Below are 12,034 nucleotides of genomic sequence, written 5' to 3' on the forward strand. Positions count from 1 at the left end.
TCACTCCTGCTGAATCACAAGGAAGGAAAAGGAGGGTGGATCTAAAATACGGTGCTTGTAAGAGTTTGTTGATCTCCTGCTGCAGTGCAAGTGACTACAAAACAGGAGTGACATTACACATGATAATTTAGACGACTGTGGTATTAAGTAAAATAATTAACATGTACAATAATTATTTTAGGCCTCAAAATGTCATATTAAAAATACTTTTTTATAAACCAGGTTCCTATCTCCTTTCATCCTAAGTAGATTGTATTTAGACTATTTCAGTAAACTTACTTTAAGCATTATGTGGTATTTAAAAGGCACTGAGCAACACAGAAGTGAGTTTTCAATTCCTCCATTCTTTCAATTTCTATCATGTAAAGATTACAAAACACAAAAAAGTAATACAATACAGAAATCACATCAAAGTTTTCCACAGCTGTTCATTGCTCAAAATTCCCTTTTGTTCCCTAACAGATTGTCACCTCGTGTTGCTGCATCTTCATTTGTGCTGTGCTCTACCCATGTACCTGAGGCTACATGAACCAAAGTATTGATTTCATAAGAGTTAATTCAGAGATAAGACAGGTAAATATGCCATTTACTCTACAACCCTACTGTGCCCACGTTTCACCTATAGTCCAACATCATATATAGGCAAATATTTTTTAAAAATCTCAAGCAACTGTCTGAGCATGGACAGAAAAAAACATTTCTGTTTTTTAACAGGATGTGGTACTCCTTTTTTCCCTTTTCCCAGGCAGGAAATTAGAAAGCTCTTTAAAAAGGCTCCTCTTCTTAAAGCTTTAAATGAAGACACTTAATTTGCCGGGCTAAGAGATGGCACTTCAGGTACTCATGAAAGAAGCAAGAAAACAAGCGTAGGCGTACGTCAAGGTAGTTGCTAAGGGAATGGTTCAAGAGGAGTGAAGGAGGTGGGAGTGTAGGAAGAGACAAGAACAGATGTAGGCTGAAATCTTAAGAGTTTGCATTAAGAAATGGAAACTTAATATACAACGGGTAAAAAGTCACAGGGGATACCATGTAAGAAGTGTTACAGAGGGAGGCTCGAGTGGCGGCAATATGGATGCATTTACAAATCAGTCAAGTAACCAGAAGAGGGGAAGAAGTGTTTTGCCTGTGGCAGCACTGACACAAAAAGACACGAGAGAGATCAGAATTAATAATAACATAAATAACAGCAATTACTCCGGTAATACTCCGTACCAAAACATGCAGCAAAAACTGAAAAACTACAATGCAGATACTGAAAACTGTTTCAGAAAAACACGTTAAGGGCAATTTCTCCTTGCAATTGAAACGAAGGAAAAGAATATAGCTGATGGGACTCTCGAATAAAGCACTGCAAGGAACAATTTAATTAACCTGGCGTGCGTGTAAGTGAATCGCAAAGCAAGCCACTACTTTGCGCTGGGTTTGGGTTAGGAGGGCGCAGCCCGGAGCGCGGACGGGGCTGAGCGCAGCAGCCGTGCGCTTTGACTGCCGCCCTGAGGAGGGACCCGGGCACTGCCTCCGAGCGCAAGCTCTGGCAGACCCCTTGCGGCCTGAACTTTAATATTCCCTCAGGAGGCTGCCAGTGAATTGATTTCACAAAAGAGCTAAATAAATAGTATCGGTTTTAACAGCAACTGACTTGCAAAGTGTTCTCTAGTTTATCGGGGAGAAAGAAAATAATATCTACCTTTGCTGTTAGCACTGTATTATGTTTTATTCTCATTCAGTGGAAAAGAAAAAACCTCTAGGACAGATTTTTATATACACTAAAACACATCTGGTGTGGGGAAGGGAGCAGCCACCAAACAAAACAGAGTGTATAGTATAACAAAAATGAGAAACCTTCTTCTGAACAACAAATAGCATCAATTCTTTGCTATTCTTCGGGCAGTATTTCTCTACAGCAAACAGTCTGGGAAAGGTCAGAATCTAGTCATACTGATCAGGAAAAAACATTAGTCAACTTACTGGGAAAGGCACAATATGTTACAAAAATTCCTATCTAGGTTGCTCCCTTACATCTAAGAGCCCTCCTAGGAGGAACCCCTTGGGACCACCTAACCCAACCTTTCACTCAAGCAGAGCCACAGAGCAGGTCACCAGATGCACAGAGTAATTGTAAAGAATAAAATGCGCACATAAAACTATTTCTTGCAACACTTTAAGTAACTTCAAGTATGTGATTCATCAAATAGGGCGCTACTTGGTTGGTTGAGGGTTTTTTAATGTGTGAGTAAAAAAACCCAGGGGCTAGGTGATACTTTTACCATCTGCTGTCCTGCAGGTATAATTGCTTCAGATTCTAACACATCTCAAGATGGGCCACGCAGGCCTGTGGACAGCTTTTCTACACTGGTATCACTTGCTGAAAAAGAAATGGGCTACAGGTGTGTCTGCAAGAGAGGGCACACAGAAGGCAATACTTCATATGGTCTGAAATACAATTTATAGAAAATCAGACTCACTTGCCACCCCAGATGCAATTCCATAGAGCAGTCCTCCTCCATCTGTTTGCTGCTGAAAGACGTGGGTCCCTGGAGGAGGGCTTCTCTCTTGTCTAATGAAATTATACAGCAAAGTTTTCACAAGTCTGCTGGTGTATGGGAGACTGAAAAGGAAAAAAAAAATTAGTTGATTCACAACTCACAAAATTTGGCACAACAAAGTCCAGGTAGGGTGCAAATGCTAGTGTTTGGCATTAAAGATAGTCAGTAACTCTCCCAATGCTGACAAGACTGGAAAGGAAAAGAACACCAAGGTCTTGCCCATGCAAAGCTGCCCAGACTTCACCAAGGGTCTGAAGGAGCATTTTCCACAGCAGGACCATGAAAACTGCCTTCTGGGTTTTGTTTTTTAAATACTACTTTTAAATAAACCACTTAGTTTGTATTGTATTCACTTACCTCAAGACATAACTGGAAAAGTATTTATGCAATGAAAAGGAACACTGTATTTTTTCAGTTTTCACTCCATGCTCTAGTAACACAGAAGAGGTACCAACAGCATCTTTCCACACCCACAATATTTTTGCTTGTGTGTGCAGCTCAGAACGAATCTTAAACATCTTTTCATACCTCAAAGATTCTATAACTCTAGGAATTTGCGAAGACCAATGAAACAACCAACCTTACATCAATGAATCTGAAAAATGCCAGTAGAATTTGTTGGGTTTAACAAGAAGGTTACAGTATTTCCAGAATGGAGTAGCATTTCCACAACAGCAAACAGCTGACTCCAATTCCCATCTGATTTAGAACTGAAAAGAAGGAGCTCTGTTAGGATGGACTGTCTGACCATCTGTAGAATCCGAGAAGGAGCTAATGTTCATGTCCCAAACACCAACCGCTGCATGGTGTGGAGCCAACCAAGGGTTTTTGGGAATTACAAGCAAGGACTTGGCAGAAACACACCAGAGGAAGACCACGATGTGGCTGGAGAAGGGGCCATGTGGGAGCAGGGCAGCATTTTAGGGACAAACCTCCTGGTTGTGGCTCCTGCAGGAAAGCACAGCCTGGCACAGGGACAGGGCCAGAAGGGCCGGGCACTGCAGGGGGAACTCTGAGCCCATCCAAGGGCCCAAAGCCCCAAACCATTTCCAGAAAGGCCTGAAGGAACCGCTGTGAATGAGAACTGACTTGCTCAAAAGGTGGGAAACTTCTCCCCAGCAAGTGGAAGATTTAAATGTGCCCCACAAAGCCCAGGGCCCCAGGACATCCCATCAGCTGGATCCACACTGGAGTCAGGACTGGTGATCTCTCTTGTTTTCTTCCTTTCTCTCTCCCCTTCTTTGATCCAACCTCTCTCTCTGTGTCCCTCTCTTTCTCCTTTTACAGCACCCACCCACCTTTATCCAAACCCCACTGCGCTTACACTGGAATATCAGGGACAAACACTGTTTTCCATGCCAAAATTTTACTAATAAAATTTGGCAGATGCTCTGACTTTTGTCATTCCTTTTGATCATGAACATCTACAAACCCTGGGTGCTTCCCTCTCCTTAGGGGTGGGATGTCACACCAGTATCACTGCACCTGTTCACATTGCTCTTGATTCCCAGCCACCAAATTCCTACATCTCTCTCCAGAGGTCAGGCTCCTCCTACTCCCAAATCAGACCTCTTAGATCACATACTAAGTCTTCCCCCAAACACTCCCCATTTTCCCCCAAACCCTTGATTCCTTCCATCCAGAGACTGAAGTAGCAGGATACCCCACACACCCTGAGGCTCTGGCCCTATCCTGCTGATGTTTCAGGCTGAAGTCTGCCCAGTGCTCCAAGCTGAGCCTCACTCCTTCCCCTGCATGTAACAGTACTATCTGTCTCTTACACCTAGTAGAAACTTCAGGAAACCAGAGAATAAATACATTTATGAGAAATCTGCCCACATGGAACTTGAAGTTGAAAGAGAATGAATGGAAGCCTGACTAAAATCCATGTAAGCCACAGTGAAAGCACTTGAACACAACCATCAACTTGCCAGAGCAAGTGGTATTACTCACACAACCAAGTCTACCCCCAGCTAAGTGTTCCCTTCAGCTCAGCCCAGCATGTGTGCTCATCTTTCCAAGGACTGCTGCTTATCTGGACGGCAAGAAAGCCCTAGCATTTCTGAGGGACCTGAGTTCTCCAGGCTGCAGTGCTACAAGATTCATTGTTGAATCAAAAAACCATCCTGAAAACTAAATACTGTTTAAAGTTAATGAAACTAACCTCAAAATATAAAAGCTATTTCCAAATTAGTTTTACTGAAGTCTGGGCTGTGAGATTTCCACCCAAATCCCTCCAAGAGCCTTTAGAGATGTTTGCTTTTGTGATCTCTTTTCTTTTGAGCAGAACAAATTTTCTATCACGATAATATTTTGCTGCCTTCTGTTTTCGAACAACCAGCAGCATTTTCTTTGCCCTTAGGCAGCACCCCAGAGGAGGACCTACCATCGACCATGCATCAGGTATCTGTGAATGATGCTCTCTCGCAGAATCTCTTTGTGGAACAATTGGCAGGAGAGAAACACAATGAGAGTTGTCACGGCTTCCAAGGAAATGCTGTATGTAATATCTCTGCAGAATAAAGAGAAAATTACAGAGATTAATCTACTGGGTTGTTTACAGGCTGATTTCCAAGAATACTTGGTAGCTTCACCTGAAGTTATACACTGTGTAGCACAGCGAGATTCAACTGGGAACATGTAAACAACAAATTGAAGAAACTCAGAATCCTTTCATACCAAAAATGGATGTTTTTCTTAGGAATAAGCAATTTTTTCAGACACCAAAGGACAAAACAATGTAAAAAGAGGTATTGCTCACGGCATTCAAGTTGCAATTGATAGACTGACTATACTTCTTCCTCAAAATACTAAGTATCTCTCAAAAGTGTGTCCTTTGTACTATTAAACAAAATTGTCACAAAGCCATCACCCTAAGTGAGGGAATGAATGTCCAGCTAGCCCAACACAGCTCCATCTGCCAAGAAAACTGGATTCCTATAAGATTGTAATCTACAAATGCCAGCTCAAGTGTACAAAATGCTCAGGGTATCAGGATACATTGCTCAGTTTTAAATGGTATTTTTGAAGTAACAGGGAAGTAGAAAGTTTCAAAGTATTACAAGGTATTCAAGATAATCACAAAGAATGAGCTGCAATGCTTAAATACAGACACCAGACAGTTCAGCACAGTTCATTTAGCCCAGGTTCATTAGGAAAGACTGTGCAGCAAAACAGATGACAGGCACACTATTAAAAGTATCTTGTGCTTTCTGTTCCCACCTCTGCCTATAATGATCTTGTTACAAATCTGGTTTTTAAAAGGGAGATAAAAACAGCATTTGCCCCCTAAATCAGTAACAAATTGCAGACTGCAAGAAACCTTTTAAAATGCAATGAACTAACTTGGACATGAACCAATATCATTCCTACTTTCAACCAAAGACCATTTTTACATCCTCCAAAATGAGGTACTTCATTTGGTACAACAGCACCACCCTGCAGTTCATCAGAAATATTGTTATCAAGTATTGTTATTGTTACCACAAGTTCTTTTAATGCTTCTCCCACTGTCACTATTTAATTTCCACAGTATGCTCACAATCCAGTATTGCTAAGTTACAATGGTTTCCCTGCAACACTTATCAAGGTTTTCTGACCTGGGACCTACTGGAAATTCAAAATCTGTTTATTATTGTCAAATGCAAATATTTAATAGTACCTCTATTTAAGATTTTTAAAAAATCAAAACACCAAAGAACAAATCAGCATCTATGTTGGTTAATCAGTGGTGCTAAATTTTTCTTTGTTACAATGCCACCTTCCAAAAATTTTATACTCAACAGTTAGAACAGGTATAAGCATAAAACTAAGTGCACTTTCAAACAATGATGATTTGAAAACTACAGTGCAATCTCCCAAAACAAAACAAATTGACCCCAGAAAGGACTAGATTTTCATTAGTCTCAGGATCAGAGCTGGTGTGGTCCTCACTAAAACACACAGCATTTTATTTAGAAGAAATCAGTCTAATTTTTAACACAACCAAATAGTTTAATATTCTCAAGTGTGCTGCCAGGTATACTGCAAACAACACGCATTACTGTCAAGTGTGAAAACAAGAATTTCATGCATCACAATGCACAGACAGCTTAAGTTAAGCTCTTCTGTAGCAGCTCCAGGCCAGAGTTTCTCCAGAGTGCAGTTATTTACTCAAAGCCAACAGCAAACTGGAATCACAATTTCCTGGATCACAATCCACAGAACTGCACCACCTCTCATACAAAAATGTTTTTAAAAATGAAGGTTGTGCATATTCACTGTTTTTTATTTTCTCTCACTTCATTTGAGTATTTGAACCCCAAACATTTGAAGTTATGGGTTGGGAAAGGACATACTGCCTAAGTAACATTTTCCTGAAAATCATGATGTCCTTTTGAATTACTTTTACTCTCTGCAAGTTACCTGACTTTTTGCCAGGAAGTTCGCCAGTGTAAATGCTGATAATTAGATCAGGCCAGAGGTTACACTCTGATCTGGTTCCACTGCAAATTCATCTGAGCCAGAAGCAAGGCAGCACTAGGAACAGTGCCCGCTCCCTCTCCAAACCAGAGGAGCTGTGCAATCCGCCACCCACACGCATCCCAAGCAAAGCAAAAAGTACTTAAATACATACATAACTTCAAATTATCAAAGGCTCAGCCACCAGCAAAAAAAAAAAATTGAGAAATGTTTTTCTATCAAAATAAAAGCAACAGTTTGGGAAAATACTTTTTGATATTATAAGAAAAACATTTAGAAACTTATCATTATGACATTGGCTGAGAATACCAGAACAATGTCTCCTACCCCAAGGTGATGAATGAAAAGGGTAGCAACTTCAAGACATACTACAGCATGCACTGGGTCACTATTCAGAGAGGAAACAAATTTTGGGGTCTTAGTATACTTTTTCTCCATTTCAATCATTCATTCATTTATTTTTATTATAACCCACACAAGTGGAATAGCAAATTTGAGGAAACATTACAAAATAATTCTCTGTTTTGACAAGAATCAGCATAAAAAATAAATGAAGACATTACTGCACTTTATAAAGGAAAAAAAAAATCTGCTTTCAATATTCTTATATAACTCAGACAGAAAAATACCAGAAAGGTAAATTCAAACAGTCCCACTTAGTGAGTTGCTCTCATTTTCTCTAAGTTCAAAACCCAGATGGGGCACATTTAACTGTAGAAACACTCCACTCAAACCTGTAGAATCTGTTCAAATTAAATCTGCTCTGACATAAACACAAGCAGGGTCCTGATATCTGGGGTAACCCCTCGGGTCCAGTCACCCTTAATTTATCAGCACAATGATAAAACCTCAGAGCAAAATTATTTTCTCCACCAAGGGTCAAATGTATGGTTTTCTGAAACCCAGGCATTTCTAAAGGATCACAAGAACTACCAGGAACTTCTTTCAACTTCAAAGAACACATTGTTTATTTATATTGAGAGACTATATAATAGGAGGACTCAGTTTTGATTTTTTTTTTATTTTATTCAAAACTATCAGTCATATAGAATGACTTTACATGGAATTTATGCTGATCTTCAACTTCCCCTGAAAACTGTTTGCTTGCAGATAAGGAGGAAACCAGAAATAATGAACTCATGTATCAATTACATGTCAAAAATTATTTAGCTACTTCTTTCAGAAAGCTAGAATAACTGCATGTTGTTTTGAGCTTCTGTGGCTTTTTTTTTTCCTTCTCAAGTGTCTTGCAAAACAAATAAAAAATCTACAGATAGAGCTCACGCTCTATGTAAATGGACATCATAAATAAATGTACCAAAACATGCAGAGGTCTTTTCTTTCTCTTGTTTTGGATTTTCTCTTTTGGGGATTCATTAGTTATTCTCAATTTTTTTCCACTTATTTTCTCTCTCCCCTTTCCAAAGGGAGATATATTCCCATATCAGGTAGATAATTTAGCAGATACTACAGGTCTGTCTCTCAAAAGACATCTCGAGTCTTTCACATGGAAAGAATCTGAGACAGACTGTAGTCCAGAACTCATGGCAATCGTTTCTCTCCCTTATCCCAGACAGCTGTCCTCCTGGAATACCCCATGCCTGGTATACCCTCCTGGTACCATACCTGGTATGCAGTGACATCCTGGGACTGGATGCAGCAGGCCCAGGTTCTCCCAAGAGACACCTGAGCTAAAACTGATTTCTAGCAACAAACCTTATACATAAACATGTACTCTCTGAAGAAAATACAGATCATGTCACATCTATCCAAGATTATGTTAAATAATGAATTCTTCATAGAATGAGGAGCTCCAAAATGCAAGATTCCCTGATACTAGCATAACAAATGTGTGTATTTAACACGTGTTTGGTGTCTACATTTCAATGAAAAACTGATAAATCAATGGATTCCTTCCAAAACCAAATTATGCCAGATCATTTCAATTAAATTTTTTTAATTAAACAACTACATAGTTGTATGATTTATAATCATAAATAAATCAGTAATCATTAGATAACAACTTATTAAATCAAAAGACAAAAATTAGAATAACAGAATGGTTTGAGTTGGGAGGCACCTTGAAGCTTATTCAGTCCCATTCCCTGCCATGGGCAGGGACACCTTCCACTATCCCATGGAGCTCCAAGTCCTGTCCAACCTGGCCTTGGACACTTCCAGGGATGGAAAGTCCACAGCCTCTAAGAAATAAATTCTATTGAGTCAGACCACATTCCATTTTAATCTGTGTTGTCAGGTAGGTGACGGAAATCCTGGGCTCCTCTGGGACCCCTACAGCTGCTTTAAAGCAGCACTCCATTTAGACACACAGTAGTACTTCTTTAGAGAAATTGGTGCAGTACCTAATTCTTCCAAGACATGGATTGGAGAGAGTTTCACTTCTCTCCTGGTCTTCAACCAAGAACATACATTTTAGTTTATTTTATTTATTGACTTTGGTGGCAAACTTGTAAATTAGAATCATCAAATCCTAGGCTGGTTTGTTTCAGAAAGGACCTTAAAGCTCATCCAGTTCCACCCCTTGACACAGACAGGAACACCTTCTGTTAGACCAGGTTACTCCAAGCCCTGTCAGACCTTAGCCCAAATACTCTTCCCAAATGATGCAATCACCCCACACAGAACAAAAAAACTATGATCCTGTTAAAACCACAACTCCTCAGTATCCTGGCATCTGCTTTATCCATTCAAAACCATGTGGATGACCTCCTATCAGCATCACCTACCAAGAACTTCAACAATCTACCTATGTGTCACCATCCTGCTGCTGCTGGCTTCTCTCCAAGGCCAAGCACTGCTCACAAGTGCTTTCTATGCTCCCAGTCATTCAGCTTTGTTCCCTGCCTGTGAGAGAGAGGTCTGTGACAGAGGAACCGAGGTGAAGCACAGAGGCACCATAGAGGAAAATCTCAGCTACGAACTCCAATTAACACTCTGAAGGCACATGCTGTTGTAAACACTTTAATTACTCAGTGAAAAGGAGCTATTTCTATATCAGCGCACAGAGGCTGGGAGCTCATAAATTATTTCACACCTACAGAGCAAACAGCCTGAACAGTCAAAAACCAAACTCCAAATTTCAACTCCCACCCCCAGACCAAGCCCCCTCCCTGTTCAAATATTTTCCCGAACTTTCACCCAGCCAGAGCTGTCTACTCCGAGTATTAAAAGGTTAAAAGGTAACCCATTTTCTAATTTAGGAGAGTTGCCAAAAGGGCTGATTCATACAAAAAGTCTCAAATCATACAGGAACCAGGTTTCATTTCCCTGCTTCCTGAGGGCCCACCAGAAAGGTGAAAGAGGAGTCACCACAGAGAATAGGATCAGTTTTTCAAAACTGAAAAGCAAGTACAATATCTGGCTATCAGTCTCAGGATACAAGTACAACAACTCAAAGAGAACATAATCTTTCCTCTTGGAAACACTCCTAATTTTACACTCACTGATGGCACATATGCACTCTGGCAGCTGATAATGTTCTACAGTCATTACAGCTGACTCCAAACATTTGGGAGATGTCCCGGAGGGCACTCAGCAAACACAGACTGGAAGCAGAAAGAATCTCTGACATTTCGTACTGCATCTCCCCCATGCCGGGCATTCTCAACTGGGAGAAGAATAGGGTGAGAGAATAAAAAATCCCAGAATGGTTTGGGTAGGAAAGGACCTTAAAAATCATCTCATCCCACCCCCTGCCATGGGCAGGGACACCTCCCACTGTCCCAGGCTGCTCCCAGCCCCATCCAGCCTGGCCTGGGGCACTGCCAGGGATCCAGGGGCAGCCACAGCTGCTCTGGGCACCCTGGGCCAGGGCCTGCCCACCCTCCTAGCCAGCAATTCCTAATTCCCAATGTGCCAAAATCTGTGCCTGCCCTCTGGCCGTGGGAGCCATTGCCTGGGTGCTGTCCCTGCCTGCCTTGTCCCCAGGGGCTGTGCAGCTCTCCTGGAGCCCCTGGAGGCCCTGGCAGGGGCTCTGAGGTGTCCCTGGAGCTTCTCTGGTGCAGCTGAACAGCCCCAGCTGTGCCAGGCTGGCTCCAGAGCAGAGAGGCTCCAGCCCCTGGAGCATCAACAGTATGGAAATATTCTGAAGCAGTACCTAAAGGATTAACATTATTCTAGAGCCTTTTTTCACAGACCTGTTTCTTAACCATCTGGGACTATGTGACTGTGTATATTGTCGCCTCACTGATAATTATTTCTTCCCTCTACAGATTAAAAATCCTAGAATAAATTTTGGACTTCTAAATGTTGCACAGAAGCTGTATTATTCTCCATTTACTTTTCATATCATTTACTTCATGTCTTGTTGCCAATATCCACTAAAACTAATTAAAAGACATTACTTTTCAAACAACAGCTCACAAGAGAGCAGCCCAAATTCCTATAGAAATGCACAGCTGCAGAGACTCTCAGGTGTAGCTTCCAGGCAAGAGGAGATGACCCAGGTGATCAAACAACTACATTAGACCATCAGAGAGTTCTACACAGAGCCAGACCATAGGAATCACATCAGTGATGCAGCCTAAGTGAAAGTGAACCTGCTCCACAGTCTCTCTCTGTCTTTGCTTTTGAGACCCAAATACCTGCAAACAGAGGTTTTTCAACACTCATCATCTTTTGTGGAAAGAGGGCTGAAAACCATATATGAAAGCAGATAATTAGGAATATGATACACAGAATAATATACAAAAAAACTGTACAGACCTCTGATACTGTGCTTTGAGATGAGGAATTTCATTACAAATTACAGCACACCTAGTGAACAGATAGAACAGGTCACAGAAAAATACTGATCTAAGTCTAAAATAAAAACTAAACTAGAACAGGTTCTCCTACCACCCCAAGGTACAGCAGCAAATAAAACTCCCTTTATATTAATCAGCTCCCTCCTAAACAGAGCACAATAGTCTAAAACTTAGAGGCTCTTCAAAGTGAAGAAACACAAATCTCTCTCAGTTTGGATATTTTCGCTACCTTCAACCTCAGTTTCAACAGATGGAAGTTTG

At 41.0% G+C, this 12,034-nt stretch overlaps 1 protein-coding gene across 2 annotated transcripts in view; it reads right to left on the bottom strand.

Annotated features, from left to right (window-relative positions):
• Positions 1–12,034, bottom strand: part of DYM (dymeclin) — a 210,015-nt gene that overhangs the window by 163,433 nt on the left and 34,548 nt on the right. For both annotated transcript variants that reach the window (XM_059492245.1, XM_059492246.1), the window contains exons 7-8: positions 4,933–5,058; positions 2,466–2,608 (exon numbers count right to left, since the gene is read on the bottom strand). In XM_059492245.1, the coding sequence (XP_059348228.1) occupies positions 2,466–2,608; positions 4,933–5,058 (269 nt within the window). The remainder of the gene's footprint in view (positions 1–2,465; positions 2,609–4,932; positions 5,059–12,034) is intronic.

The sequence above is a fragment of the Ammospiza nelsoni genome, chromosome Z (genome assembly GCF_027579445.1).
Source record: "Ammospiza nelsoni isolate bAmmNel1 chromosome Z, bAmmNel1.pri, whole genome shotgun sequence".
Lineage (NCBI taxonomy): Eukaryota > Metazoa > Chordata > Aves > Passeriformes > Passerellidae > Ammospiza > Ammospiza nelsoni.